This window comes from Balaenoptera acutorostrata, chromosome 6 (assembly GCF_949987535.1).
Source record: "Balaenoptera acutorostrata chromosome 6, mBalAcu1.1, whole genome shotgun sequence".
NCBI classification, from domain to species: Eukaryota; Metazoa; Chordata; class Mammalia; order Artiodactyla; family Balaenopteridae; genus Balaenoptera; species Balaenoptera acutorostrata.
In genome coordinates this window covers 2741286-2757390 of record NC_080069.1, presented here as the reverse complement: position 1 = coordinate 2757390, position 16105 = coordinate 2741286, and the positions used below count along the sequence as shown (strand labels likewise).

General features: G+C 39.6%; 1 protein-coding gene and 1 pseudogene across 10 annotated transcripts in view; one reads left to right on the top strand and one right to left on the bottom strand.

The window, feature by feature from the left end:
* Nucleotides 1-16105, top strand: part of NEK1 (NIMA related kinase 1) — a 206392-nt gene that overhangs the window by 80403 nt on the left and 109884 nt on the right. For all 10 annotated transcript variants that reach the window (XM_057548150.1, XM_057548156.1, XM_057548154.1 and 7 more), the window contains one exon: nucleotides 7970-8072. In XM_057548150.1, the coding sequence (XP_057404133.1) occupies nucleotides 7970-8072 (103 nt within the window). The remainder of the gene's footprint in view (nucleotides 1-7969; nucleotides 8073-16105) is intronic.
* On the bottom strand, nucleotides 10289-10843 carry LOC114239196 (60S ribosomal protein L17-like; annotated as a pseudogene).

Here is a 16105-nt window from a genome sequence, read left to right as displayed (position 1 = left end):
CCATGCCACTCTCTCACTTCGTCCCTGCTTACCCTTCCCCCTCCCCATGTCCTCAAGTCCATTCTCTACGTCTGCATCTTTATTCCCATCCTGCCCCTAGGTTCTTCAGAACCATTTTCTTTTTAAGATTCCATGTATATGTGTTAGCATACGGTATTTGTTTTTCTCTTTTTGACCCATCTCCTAGAGAAATGGAAATAAAGACAAAAATAAATAAATGGGACCTAATGAAACTTAAAACCTTTTGCACAGCAAAGGAAACCATAAACAAGACGAAAAGACAACACTCAGAATGGGAGAAAATATTTGCAAACGAAGCAACTGACAAAGGATTAATCTCCAAAATATACAAGCAGCTCATGCAGCTCAATATCAAAAAAACAAACAACCCAATCCAAAAATGGGCAGAAGACCTAAATAGACATTTCTCCAAAGAAGATATACAGATTGCCAACAAACACATGAAAGGATGCTCAACATCACTAATCATTAGAGAAATGCAAATCAAAACTACAAAGAGTCATCACCTCACACCGGTCAGAATGGCCATCATCAAAAAATCTACAAACAATAAATGCTGGAGATGGTGTGGAGAAAAGGGAACCCTCTTGCACTGTTGGTGGGAATGTAAATTGATACAGCCACTATGGAGAACAGTATGGAGGTTCCTTAAAAAACTAAAAATAGAACTACCATACGACCCAGCAATCCCACTACTGGGCATATACCCTGAGAAAACCATAATTCAAAAAGAGTCATGTACTGTAATGTTCATTAAGTGTCGTCTTTGCATGCCAGTGTTTTGCTTTATTCAAAGGCATTTATTTATTTATTTATTTTTCTTCCTTTAACCCTCAAGTTCCATTTTAATGCTGTTTCCTTTGCTGAAGTCAAGAAAGCTCACATATTTCCTGATTTTAAAATACTGGCAGCTAACCATCCTGTCGTCCCCCTTTCACTTAGGATTCTCAGCCAAATGTTCAGACCCCTTTTTTCTCTCCCTTTCGCTCAAGGAAAAAGAAAACCTGAAGGAAAGTCGCAAGTGGCTTTTTTGTCTTGTTTTTCTGCTTACCAAGGTGATGTAGGTTAGCTTTAGAAATATTGGAAGGTATCGGCGGGTGTTAGAAACAGGAGAAGAAATCACTGCTCATCCTGCAAGGCAGTCACTATGAAGACTGTGGTCTATTTTCTGGCATCTTTTGTTCATATTTCTTTTTCTATAGTTAGAGGAGATCAAATCATGCACAAAGTTTTATCTGCTGGGGTTTCTTTTTTTTTTTTTTATCTGTTTTTATTTAACATTTTTACCATAAAAATTTTCCCATGCTAAAAATTGTTTTCATGGGATTTTTGATGTCTGTATTCGATTGCAGTGCTGTTAACTATAGTTTATATATAGCAAATCCTCTAATATAATACATTGTAATTTTTCACTTTTTTGAACACTGTGTTTTGAACATATTTTTTATTTCTCATTATTTCTGTAGAATACAATCTTAGAAGGGTAATTCCTGGATTAAAGGAGTTGCTCTGTTATGTTCTTTATGAAGGCTCTAGAAAGAAATATTACTAAATTTATTGAATTTATGAAATTAAATTTATTTAACTAAATTTATTAACTAAATACTACTAATTGTCTTTCTACAGAAGCTGTGCCAATTTATGCTCAGTCTAACAGTATATGATTGTGCCCATTTTATTGCCCCCTGACGAGTACCATTTAGGAGCTAAAGAAGTTTTTGAAAAATATAAAATTTTAAATTAAAATAATGGAGGAAATGAAGTTTTCACTATATTCACTACTGGTCACACAACAGAGTATTGACAAAGCATGTGCCCGTGAGGATGGTGATGATGAGGATGATGGTAGTGACATAAACATAGGAGCTGCTGCTGGGTTGTGTGCTCTGTCCCAAGACCACCGCGGAGGGATTTACATGCCTCGCCAGTCCCCGCTACCTGTGGATTGTGTGCTTGTGGATTTGCCTGCTTGCTAAAATTCATGTGTAGCCGCACATCAGCACTCCCAGTCCCTTCACCGTTGTTCCTGGGCATGTGCAGAGCCCCAGGGACTTTGAGTTGCCCGGTGCGCAAGTCCCAGCTGAGCGGGAGCAAGGCCAGCTCTGCTTTCCTGTTTCAGCGCTCATGAACAAATGTACTTTCATAGTCTGCTCAGCTGCATTTTCTGCATTTTGGGGCATTTTGTTGGTGATTTCATTGCTTAAAATGGCCCTCATGCCTTGTGCTGAAGTGCTGTCTGGTGTTCATAAGTGCAGGAAGGCTGTGGTGTTCCTCATGGAGGAAATATTTGTATCAGAGAAGCTTCATTGAGGAGTGAGTTACAGTGTTGTTGGCCGAGAGTTCAGTGTTAATGAATGGACCGTGTAATAAGGTGTCTTTAAACAGAAACACACATAAAACGAGGTTGTATATTAATCCATTGGCGAAAATGTTGTAGCAAGAGGCTGTCAGGAGCCTAACCCTGTAATTCTCCTCGGGGTAATCATTCAGTATGCGCTAATTCATACTCACGGTGACTTTATACAACGCAACTACCAGGAATAATGAGAGTTGATTATTATTAGCTCATCTAGTCATCACCAGTGCTACAAGGCACATATTATTATTCCTAGTTTTATAGATTAAGCAATTGATATATGATAAATGACTGCATAAATAACTAATTTCTTGAAGGCCACATAACTGTTTATTAGTAAAACCGGGAGTTGAAGTTGGACAGTTTGGTGCCAAAGATGACTCACTTAACTTTTGTGCCATGTTGACTTTACTAAGGCTTGAAACATTTTATGAGGAAAATTAGAGAAGCTGGGAAAATTTCGCTACCATTAAAGAAAGCATGCTTAAAGGAACAAGTTCAGAAGAATTGGGTGGCTTGTCTTGTAGAAGAGGAATTAGATTTCTTTGTATTTCCACATCGTAGAAGTACTGTGATTAGAAGTAAAGAAGCAGATTTCCATCCATTATGAGGTGTGTTTAGTGGATGGGCTGTTGTGGGATTTAATCAGTGCTCTCAAACTGAAAGTATTAAACTAGGGGTTTGAATGACCATGTGTCAGGGATATTTAGATGGGAATATGAGAATACTTTATTCAGCAAGAAGTTGCATTAGTTAATACTCAGGGTCTCCTCCAATTTGAATATTATGATTTTTTAAAAATTTTAACATCTTTATTGGAGTATAACTGCTTTACAATGGTGTGTTAGTTTCTGCTGTAAAACAAAGTGAATCAGCTATACGTATACATATGTTCCCATATCTCCTCCCTCTTGCGTCTCCCTCTCACCCTCCCCATCCCACCCCGCTAGGTGGTCACAAAGCACCAAGCTGATCTTCCTGCGCTATGCAGCTGCTTCCCTATTCTTTTGTTGAACTTTTTAGCACCATTGGCATTATAGAGCATTTTCTCCACACTGTCATAACTTCTGGTTTTTATAATTTGTTTGTTATTGTCATATGTAGTCAGTTCCTTTCCCTGATTCAAACCAAATCAGCAGACTGAAATCTATAGTCATCTAAGACTCATTCAGATTATCTTTTCCTCATATTTTAGATAGCCCATATTTGCTTCTTACTTTTTCATGGTGTTAATTATTTTTCTTCTTCCCTTTTTATCAGTAACTCTGGCTAGTCTAACTTTGCTTTTTATATCCATGTCTTGATAACACACCTTAGTTACCTTTTTTTTTTTTTAAAGACTTTAACTTTTTACAGCAGTTTAGCTTCACCACAAAGCTGAGGGAGACGGTACAGAGATTTCCCACATGCTGTCCCTATACCCGTTGTCAGCGTCCCCCACCAGAGTGGTATGTTTGTTACAACTGGTGAGCTTATATTCAGTTAGCTTTTAACATTAGAACCTCAATCACGTGAGACCATCTTATGAAACCATTGAGTGCCTCTAAACATTTGTATTTTATTGAGCTTTTACTTTTCCAAGTCTTTTCCTCTGTATTGCTTCATTTGAGTAAAGCTGACAACAATTCCGTTTCCTCAGATCGACATTATGCCACTTAAACAGAGGAGGAAGCTTAATGAATACAGCCACAACATCCTTTTTTCATTTCATTAAACTTATACCACCCCAACTCTTCTACCTTAAACCATATTGACTCATTTTTCATTTCTCGGATTATTTCTGCTACCTAGATTGCTGCCATTTTTCTGTTGCTTTCACCTCTTAAAAAAATCCATTTTTAGTCATCTTTCAAAATTTTTAATTTGCCTTAGTAAAAGGTTTGAGCCATGGATATGAGGTATCTTACCCAGCTCTTTCCATTTATTCATGCATTTGTATAAGAAAAAGAAAGAAAATAACTTCCGTTTTTCTCTTGTCAGGATGCAAAAGATTTTGCCTCATTATTTCTTTTTTACCCATTTTAATGTCTCTGTATTTCACTTTCCAGATTCCTAATTTCTTACTGTATATTTGTGGCTTATATAGTATTTATATTAGTCATTCCTTTACTATTAATCTAGATTAATGTTCTACTAATTTTAAGTGGCATAAGTTTGGAACTCAAAAGATATAGTCTATTTAATTTGTCTAAAACAGAGTATACACATATACATTCTTTTATTTATTTATTTATTTTTGGCTGTGTTGGGTGTTTGTTGCTGTGCGCGGCCTTTCTGTAGTTGTGGCAAGCGGGAGCTACTCTTCGTTGCATTGCACGGGCTTCTCATTGCAGTGGATTCTCTTGTTGCGGAGCACAGGTTCTAGGTGCGTGGGCTTCAGTAGTTGTGGCACGTGGGCTCAGTAGTTGTGGCTCGCGGGCTCTAGAGCGCAGGCTCAGTTGTTGCACATGGGCCTAGTTGCTCCGTGGCATGTGGGATCTTCCCAGACCAGGGATTGAACCCATGTCCCCTGCACTGGCAGGCAGATTCTCAGCCACTGAGCCACTGGGGAAGTCCCACATATAAATTCTTAATAACATTTAATGAAGAGAATGACTATTAAGAAGTTAATTGACTATTTCCTCTATCCCTATGAGCCTTGCACACATGTATAGTTTGTGCTCACAATTCAGTACAGTTTTACTACTTTAGAGGGGAATAAGAATATGAGAATGGGTTCTTCTTTTTGGTATGTGTTAAGTAGGAAACAGAAATGCATGTGAAAAATGAAAACAGTATAGGTTTTTAAATATTATAAGGAATCATAGAATCAATTAAACTAGTTTTGTCCTTTATTCTTTTAATAAGGTATATTGCTCTGGTTGATTTTTATATGTTGCACCAACCTTGCATTCCAGGAATTCTGTTTTATACATCTTATATCTTCAAAGACAGATGTAATATTGGTAAATAGTTGACACTCAATAAGTATTTGTTTAATAAATGAGAAGGAAAAAGAAATAATGGTAAGCAAATATCACTACAGGTTTTAAGTTTGTGATTGAAAGCAACCAGTTATATATACCTGCTTATTTAAACCAGCTTAGGAAAAAACTATTCAGTAAAGCAAAACTTATAGATTACATAAATAAATAGAATGTGTAGTACTATATTTACATAAATGCTGTGAACATTCTTTAAATCAAAGCTGTTATGTGTATGATCAGGTTCTTAGTAAAATATTTCTGTGCAGCTGAATTATTTGATTTAGTGAATCAAATCAATCAGTGAATATGAATTAACATATGTGAATTGGAGCCCCAGACTGACAAACATTGGCGATACTCAGTATCTTAGAATGGGAAATCAAACATAAAAACTTTATAGAAGTTTTACTTTTATAAAGGGTAGAAAAGGAAGTCAGTGCAGTCAGGATACAAAGCAGAGATTTTATCTAATTGTATATGGTGGTATAAGCATCCAGGACTCCTCAAAAGAGCCTTACAAGTAGATATACAGTTTCAGATGACATATCTGAATGTCATACTCTCTGAAAGTTTATCTGTTGTCTTTAGGCCCAGCCTTATGTAAATGGGGCTATAGCAGACCAGAATAACAGCCTTGCCTATATATTGAGTTGGTTAAAACGTTTGTTCAGGTTTTTCTGTAACATACAGAAAAATGAACGTTTTGGCCAACCCAGTATATGAAGGAGATTTTCCTAGCCTCAGCAACCAGAGATGAAAAAGAAATGAAAGGAATCCAAATTGGAAGAGAAGAACTAAAACTGTCACTGTTTACAGATGACATGATACTGTACATAGAAAATCCTACAGACGCTACCAAAAAACTACTAGAGCTCATCAAAGAATTTGGTAAAGCTGCAGGATACAAAATTAGTACACAGGAAAGGCTCTAAACCAGCTCTAGAGATTATCTAATCCTAGAAAATTCCAGTGCTGGAGTTTCACAAGAATATCTTTTAAGCACTATGAAAGTTAAATGAATCTCAGGCCACTATCTTCCATAGCTTTATGGTGAATCAGATTTTAAATTTCTACTGTTTAATTTCATATTTAAAATTCTTACATGTCTCAGTACAGTTGACCCTTGAACAATACGGGGGTCAATCTGCATATACTTATAGTCAGCCCTCCATATCTGAGGTTCCTCTGCATCCATGGATTCAACTAACCATGAACATGTAGTGCTGTAGTATTTACTGTTGAAAAATATCCACATTGTGGACCCACACAATTCAAACCTGTGTTGTTCAAGGGTCAACTGTAATTGTTAACGAAACATGTAAAAGAAATGACTGTTTGGGGTATGAAAATCAGAAGTGTTTAAATCTACTGGAAGAGAGAAGGCATTATTTCATATCTTTTTCTGAACGTAACTTAGTTATGGTCCATCACAGAGGCTGTAGGAATTTTGTGTGCCTTCGTAGCCAGTATCTGAGAAGTGCAGTCAATAACTTTCTCATCTTTCTTCCTTACTCACAGAATTACTGCAGTTGATACTATGCAATGAGTTCTCTGTTTACGGGGGGTGGGTTTTGTTTATTTTTGTATCTTTCTTAGTACACGGTAGCAGACACAATATATATTATAAATTTATTTATTTATTTTTGGCTGCGTTGGGTCTTTGTTGCTGCGTGGGCTTTCTCTAGTTGCGGTGAGCGGGGGCTACTCTTCGTTGCAGTACGCGGGCTTCTCATTGCGGTGGCTTCTTTTGTTGCGGAGCACAGGGCTCTAGGCACGTGGGCTTCAGTAGTTGTGACACGTGGGCTCAGTAGTTGTGGCTCGCGGGCTCTAGAGTGCAGGCTCAGTAGTTGAGGCGCATGGGCTTAGTTGCTCTGCGGCATGGGGGATCTTCCCAGACCAGGGCTCGAACCCGTGTCCCCTGCATTGGCAGGCGGATTCTTAACCACTGTGCCACTGGTTAGGGAAGTCCCACACAATATATATTAGATGTTCAAAATGTCGTTGATATTTTTTAGTTGTCGTCTAAGCCCAACATGTTTACATTCTCTCATAGTTGTTAGAGGAGGATACAGAAACGTAATTGGAAAAGATGGAAACAAATAAGTGTGCTTTTAGTTTTTTCCCCTAATCTATCCATTTTTCTTTTTAATAGTTGTGATTTTCAAGGAATTCAGACTTCACTTTTTACTGCAGTTTTGAAAATTCACATAAACTCTTCATTATTTTTGATGAGCTTTGAAATTGCTACTCTGCTGCTTTAATCTTACTTTCATACTGATTGATATATTTGATGCAGAGTTCTGAAATAAGCTTACCTACTTGGAGACTATTGAGATTTTTCTATAGGTATAGTCTAAAATCATTTTATGTGTCTATAAGTAGAATAGATTAAATAAACATAGCAGTGTAGATTTTACCCCTATTTAAAATAATAATGTCTCCAATTTAAGTGGTAGATTCTAATATATGTATAGCAATTTCTTTATTACAGAGGAAGATTTTCATATCAGCCTTCATATTTTGCAAATATCTCTGAAGAAAATATGTAGAATAAGTGTAAGTTTAAACTTTTTGAAATATTTAATGTTCAGAATTTCTAACTTTGCTGTTTGTCCAAATTCCTCAGGCAGAAGGGGCAGCTGGCTGTGGAAAGAGCAAAGCAGGTAGAAGAGTTTCTACAGCGAAGACGGGAAGCGAGGCAGAACAAGGCTCGGGCTGAGGGGCATATGGTAGGATTTTGTTTTTGAGATTTTTGAACATGTTAATATTCAAAGAGAAGGTCTGGAACAAGGTAGGTATAAACGACAAGAGTCGTAATCCTTTACAAACATTTCCTCTGAACATTTGCAGAGCATTTAACCTCTCTTCAGCTATTTCTTTTATGCCATGCGTGAAATTCTGTTGTTGCTTGGTTAATTGAGAGTAAGTTCGTAGCTGTATCCTTCCTTTTAAAAGAGTTGAAGTAGGTATAGCAACCCAGATATTTATATTAAATAAATAAGTTCTTACATTACTTTTTTCTTCCAATATGCTTTTGGTTTTAAATACTTTTAAGTAGCAAAGAATTGTAGAAGAAAAATGGGAAATAAACATTTGGGTAAATATCCATGTAACTGTGCATTTACTCAAAGGCAAATTAGGAACAAAAGTATTTTAAAGCTTCTAATTATGCCCGTTAACTGAATTAAGTCATGTACATAAGAAAATATTAACAGTTTTAGACCATCGTTTCAATAGTTAATAGTTTTGACTTGCAGAGGTACACAAATGCCTTTTCACCTTTTGTCCCCAGAACAAATGGTGATTGTCAGCTCAGCACCCGTGAAGCATCATGCTCACGTAGGAAATAGGTCAATTGTGTGGTAATATGTTTTCTTTAGACTTAGATCTACTGTAAGTCCATAAGTGATATCTTTATGAGTTAATTAATATAATTATTCCAACTTAGGATATTTTTTTCTTTGAAATAATATCACAGAAAAATAGTTAAATTTTTTAATGGTTACCCTGTGTATGTTTAACACCCATCAGCTTGTTTTTCTAATACCTGGAATTAATCTGTATTTGTATCCTCTCTATAGACAGAGGAGAACCTCCTTTGTTTTCCCTTGCCCTATTTCTCCCATGTTAGTAGCAGCTGGAATTTTAGTTACAGATTTTAATTAAAAATATTTTAAAACAGTTATTAGACTTACCAAGATTTACACATTTCTTTCCTCAGCACAGTTCCTTATATGCTACTGTCCTCCCTCAGTTTATTTGTCTTCATGATGGAGACTATCCTCTCGTAACCTTTTGGAGAGAAACTGTCAAAGATTTGTTGGAATGGTCCTTATTTTGTCTTCACACTTAAATGTTAATTTGTAGTGGTGGTCTGCTGGTGAATTTGCTTAGCATTTATATCTCTGAAAAAGCATTTTGTCTTCTTTTTTGAAAAATATTTTTGCTGGATGTAGTCTTATAGGTTGAGAGTTCTTTTTCTTTCAGTTCTTTAAAGATGTTTCTCCACTTACATCCTGGCACGCCTGTTCTGACCAGAGATCTGGTTTCATTCTTAAATTTTCCTCTGTGTGTAATGTGTCTTTTCTCTCTGACGGCTTTTAACATTTCCTCCTTATCACTGGAAGTGGATTGATTAAGATGTATCTTGGTGTAATTTTCTTCATTTTTATCTTGTTGGGGGTTCATTGAGCTTCTTGGATCAGTGGATTTATTGTTTTTTATCAAATTTGGAAAAATTCAGCCATTATTTCTTCAAACATTTTTTTCTGTTCTCCTCTCCTTTTTCCTCTGGGTGCTCAGTACCCATACGTCAGCTCGCTGATGCTCTATTCATTTCTTTTTGGTCCTTTTCCTGTGTTTGATTTTGGGTAGCTTCTGTTACTGTATCTTCAAGTTCATTACTCTTTTTGTCTGCTTTGTGTAATCTGCTCTTAATCCCATCCAGACATTGTATATTTTTCATTTCAGATACTGTATTTTTTAATCTCTTAAAATTTATTTGGGTCACTTTTATACTTTCCATGTCTGTCTTTATAATACTTACACTTTTCTCTACCTTCTTGAACATATGGAATATGATTATAGTCACCTTTTTAATGACCTTGTCACTAATTCTATTATCTGTGTCATTCCTGAGTCTGTTTGTTGATTGATTTTCTCTTCATTTGGGTAATCTTTTCCTGCTTCTTTACCCACCTGGTAATTTGTGGTTGGATACCTGGCATTGTGTATTTTATCTTGGATTTTTTGTATTTAAATACAAATGAATAAATTTATTCTGTGATGCAGTTATGTTACTTGAAAATAGTTTGAGTCTTTCAAGGTTGATTCTCAGCTTTGCTAGGCAGGTGGAGAACAGCCTTTTGTCTAGAACGCACTTGGCACCACCGCTCAGGCAGTACTCTTTTTTTTTACTTTTATTTGCATTTACTTTTTGCAGCATTTATTCCGGGACCATAAGTTTTTGTTTCTTCAATTTCTTCTGGGATATCTTTTTCTTCTGGGCAACCTCCTCTTCTGGTTTAGGAACAATCTGTTCTTTTTCAGTAAGGATCATCTCAGTGGGGCTGGGAGAGCTCATGTATGGGTTGATCCGACCATGAGCTCTGTAAGTCCTCCGCCGCATCCTGGGGGCTTTGTTCACCTGGATATGCTCAGTGACCAGAGAATCTACATCTAAGCCCTTAAGTTCAGCATTACTCTCTGCATTTTTGAGCACGTGCAGTAAAAATTCAGCACTCTTTTTGGGCCACCGACCCTGCGTCCAGCCCCACTGTTTGGCCTGGACACACCTACCAACTCCACCATTGTAACGACGGAACGGCACACATTGCTTCTTTAAAGTGACAGCCTTCACAGACTTGGTGGCTTTTCGGATACGCATACCCTTAATGGCCTGGGCCGTTTCACGAGTGTTCTTAAAGTGAACACGAAGATTTGAACCTCTCGACTTGCATGATTTTGTGGGGTTTTCTGGGTCAAGTGACTAGCGAACCATTTTTAGAGGTTACCTCAGGCCGCTTACCAGAAAAGCGAGGCATACTCTTGACGCTCTGGTGATGGATTGGTGGTACTCCAATGCTCTGTTGATTTGGAGGCCTTTCTAGTCTGGCTGTTGGAAGTGTGATGTGTTCCCAGCCCTCAGCGAGCCTGAGGGATTGGTGACATCATGGTAACCGTCACTCAGCAGGAGACTCAGGGGAAACCTCTGCCGATTCCAGGACTCTCTGGGCAGCCCTCTCTTCCTTGGTACCCCTTCCTGCAAATGTTAGTGCTCTTCACCCTCCCAGGCTCTGGCTGCTGTTTCCCTAACTCAGGACACCCTCTCCCTGTGCTACAGCCTGGAAACTGGGCAATTACTGAGCTTACCTCACTTGTTGCCCTTCTCACAAGGATCACTGTCTTGTGCTGCCTGTTTTCCAGTGTTGGAAAATTGTTGTTTCATCTGCTTTTGCTGCCTGTTTGCCAGTGTTGGGAAATCGTTGTTTCATCTGCTTCGTCCAGACTTGTAGTTGCCGAAGGTGGGAGGGTAGATCTGGTCCCTGTCACTCCACCGCAGCTGCAAGTGGAAGTCTTGGCTGGTAGTTTGCTGGGTGGAGAAATGTGGGTTGCAAGCTCTCCCCACCCCACCTTGAAGCTGCTGCCTCATCATGGTCTCATTGTCGCTCTCAAGTCTTGTGATATTGTTTTCCTTCATGTTCCTCTGTAAGGGGTTTTTCCTCTCTGAAAGCTTTTGGCACTGTTTTTCTACCTTCCATGTTCTGAAATATCACTTGAGTGTTCTCGGTATTTTTTAACTGACCTGTCGTGATTCTAACCAGATGCTTTCAGTCTGAGCACTCACCTTCAGTTCTGGGACATTCTTAATTGACGCTTCTTCCCATATTGCTTCTTCTTTTTCTCCTTAAGAGAACTCCCATTAAATGGATAGATTGGAACCTCTGCATCAAATGTCTTTTTTTCTGTACTTTTATTTCATCTTTTTTATCCGTTTGTCCCTTCTTACTGTTTTGGAAGGATTCCTGGGCCCGAATTTCAGCTCGTAACGTGTTCTTTAGTTTTGTCTACTCTGCTCTTCAGCCCATCCAGTGATGTTTTCTCTTAAGTTTAGAACCTTGTATTCTCATGTCCATGAATCTTCTTAGTTTTCCTTGAAAGCTCCTTGATCATGTGCTCATTTCTCTGATGATACTTTGGTTATCATAAGGTCTTGTTCTTAGTGCACTCTTGGCCATGTCACCTCGGTGTCTTCAGTTTTTAAGTCTGCTCCCCGTTTCATGGTACTGGCATCCCTCGTACGTTTGGTGTTCTTGCTGGTGTGTTCATGTTTGGGGGTGTCTATTTTACCCTTCATTGCCTCTGTTTGGGTGGCCCCCTGGCGAGATGGGCACGTGTTGCTGACCTCTCCTCTGTTCAGTTTTCCATCAGAGTAGAGGATGGGTGGGACACATTGCTGTTCGGCTAGGCAAATACATGGCAGCTTATTTTCTGGGCTTTGGAGACCCCACCTTCCAGGGTGTCACCGGTCACCTGGGGCACCGGCCCAGCCTTTCACTCCGGGCTCTCTCATCACTCGTGTCTGAAGCGAGCTGCTTGCGGAGATGGATAGTGTGCTGGGCGACCTCTTCTTTAAGCGCCATTTGCTGCCATTCCCCTCGTGCCCCGGCTGCCAGCTCATCGCAGAGCAGCCTCCTGTTGCTCACATCCGCTGCCGAGGCCTCTTCCCTACAGGCTGTGCTCATGACGCTTCTCATCTTAAACCCATGTGTGTACTTTCCTTACCTCTGGACTCCTTCTGTTCTTGGGACTACCAAGAGTTTCACTTGTTTGTGAGTGCTGATATGCATTCACTTAACAACTTCTCAAGTCTAGAATTTGGGAAGAAGGGGAGGCCATGGTCTCACTGCAATCAGATATTAGTATTTTCATTTTGTTGTTTTATCATTTTTAAAAGATGTGCTTTAGAAATCAGTGCATTTTTGACAGTGATTTTTATACGACTTTCCAAGATTCGTTTTGTTAACCTGTATAGAGTTTCTTCATTCCCTAGATGACTATATGTACACATGAAACTTTACTTTAGAAAAATGTGGCTAAAAAGTGAAGAATTTTTACTTTTCAGTATATTTGGGTGTGTGCATCATATATTACTTTCTTTATTCACTAATATAACAACTAGGCAGTGTGTTAAACACTTTGGGGGTAATAGGTTAATTAATTGATTAAAGATGACTTAATTAAAGCTTACTCAGATATCTTAGTTTCTCTCTGCAACAACTTAGAGTCTGGTGTTAGACAAGCGTGAGGTAAAGAACAGAGGCTAAGGCTGAGGTTAGCTGTGGGGATTTTAAGATTTTAAGTTCACACAATTTTAAGTTCTAAATTGGAACTTTTTTATGATGAGGTAGAGGGGCTGTTTAAAATTGGCCTCTCCTTTTCCATGCTGTATAACAAATTACCATAAATGTAGTGGCTTAAAGCAACACAAATTTATGATCCACAGTTTCTCCGGGCCAGGACTCTGTCACGTTGTAACAGTTCTCTGCTCCTGGTCTCCTGAGGCTGAGGTGGAGGTGTCAACGGCTATGTCCTCAGCTGGAGGCTCGGCTGTCTTCACCGACCCCTCAGGATGCTGGCAGGACTTCCCTCCCTGCCGCTGTGGAACTCAGGCCTCGCTGTCTGAGAGCTTTGACTGGGACCACGTGGCCCCTTCATCTCAGCGGCAAAGAACTCCCCGTGCATCAACCCCCCACCTGCCGCTTCTACAACCAGCCAGGAAAACTCCGCATTTCATGGTCAGCTCACTGGCTTAACGTCCCTCATCCCATTTCTCGTGACCTAATCCTGGGGGTACAGCCCATCGGACTTGCACACCTGGGGAGTGGGGGTGGGTATCAGGAAGCCTTGGGGGTCTCCTGCAGGTTCTGCCCGCCACAGTCCCTTTGACTGTGACTTAGAGGCCGCGTCTGGGGATGTAGACAAGGCGAGGGGGAGGAGCTGTCTGGAGCCCGTGCTTGGTGGTGGAGCACGCAACCCAGGCGTCCACACAGAGCCTTGTAAGAAGTCAGCTGTATTAACATGAAGTTTAAATACAGTGAAATTCACCAGTGTTAGGTGTGTATCTGGGTGAGTGTTGACAAGTGTATGTAGTCATGTAACCACTGCCACAATCACAGGACAGCACCATTCCATCATTTCTTAAAAGGCTCCTCCTCTTGCCACCAGAGAAGGAACTGTGGGTATGTGAGATGATGGGTGATAACCAAACTTACCACAGTGATCACCCCAGCGATCCTGTCTCCGTACGTGCGTGTGTCAAGTCATTACGTGTACACCGTAAGCCAACAGTGTTGTGAGGCAGTCGTGTCCCAGCAAAACTGGAGGCAGAAGTTTCCTTGCGCCCTGTGACAGTCAGTCTTCTACCAGCCGTCGGCAACCACCGATCTGCTTCCTGTCACTGTGGTCCTGCTTCTTCTAGAATTTCATGTAAAATTACCATACAGTATATAGAGTTTTGAGGCTGGTGTGTATCAGTAGTTCTTTTTTATTCCTGAGTCATATTCCATCGTGTGAATGTACCACAGTTTGTTTGTTCAGCCCTCAGTTGATGGACATTTGTATAGTTTCTAAAAGAGATGCTTTTAAAGCTCATGGGAGTCACTGATCGTTAAATTCACTCAATTATATGCTCCCCATGCTCCCACAGAGCCGTTCTTTCTGAGTAGGCATATCCCTCTTTATTATGTGTAACTCAGTTAGTGAATATTTTTACTCTCAGGCTTCTGAAGACTGCTGGAGAAAGTTAAAGCTGTGATGACCAGTGTCAGATGGGTTTGTGGCCTCTGGTTTCAGCAGAGCTGTCAGTCCTTCTCGGCTGTCCTCTGAATCTCCATGGTCAGCAGCCTCTCCCGTTGCCCACAGTGGGGACTTTCCTCCATGGTTTCATCCTTCTTCCCTTTCTGTGAAGATAATCATTGCATCACAGAGAAGATCGGGCTTAAGAATCCCACATTTCATCACATTTTCTGCCTCCATACTTATAAACTTACGCATAATTGTATCCAATCTGTCCTTGTTTTCTCCAGTCTCAGAGAAGGATATAACTTCCTCTGTTCAAAAGTAATCTTCCTGTTCCATCCTATTTGATGATTATAATGCTGGTAATTGTTAACATTGGTCATTTACTGGATGATTATGTGTCAGGCTTAGTTCTAAGTTCTATACCTGTATTAACTAACTTCTCATAGCAGTGCTCTGAGGCAGGTTCTGTCATCTTCCCATCTTACATCTCACTGAGGCAGAGGTGGAGAAGCTAAAGTGACAGCTTGAGCTTTACAGCAACCAAATGATAGATTACATCGTGTTTAAATCCCTGAGGTCTGACTTGAGAGCCCACGCTTTCATGGCCTTATCTTCTGGGCCATGCTGTCATGTTTCCTCAAGGGTCCTCCTTACTCTGTCACTTGTTTCCTCTCTTTTCTGAACTTCCCTTCTTTCCTGGCATAGCCCATAAATATATTCATGTTTCTCACGTTCCCGGCTCCTTCCTCCTCTTCATAGCCAGACACCTCAAATGAATGAAGCTCTGTTCTCCGTCATTGCTTACCCGCTATTCATAATCCTGTTGAAACAGAAGTCACCGATGTCCATCTTGCCAAATAGAGTATTTTAAATCTTTATCTTACTTGACCTTTCTGTGACATTTGATCTCATGAGTTACTTCTTCAAAATTTCTTCCTTGCCTTCTGTGACACCAAATTCTCTGTTTTTCCCTTACTTTTCTGATTATTATTTCTTAATATCTTCTTCTACAGGATTCTCTTCTTCTTTAGTTTCTAAGGCTTATATTTCCTGGGGTTCTGTCCTTGGTTATTTTTCACTGTAAGTTAATGCCCTGGGGTGATCTCACTTACTATTCTACAAGGGACTGGTGACCTCAAAGTCTCTGTCAGTTATGCAGACTACCCTCCTAACTTCCATCCTGTCTAGCTGCCTTCTGGACATCATTTCCTAGCGGTCACATTGGCACCTTATTTTTAGAATGTCCTTTTATTATGTAAATCATCATACAATAGCATTAACTTTATTTTTCTTCTCCAGTTCTATGAATTTTAACACAAGTATAAGTTCACGTACCCACCACCACAGTCAGGATACAGAACCATTCCATCACCCCAAAACTCTCTTGTGCTCTCTTCTCAACATAGTCATGCTGTCCCCTCACCCCCTAATACCCTGGCAGCCACTGTCTATTCTCCAT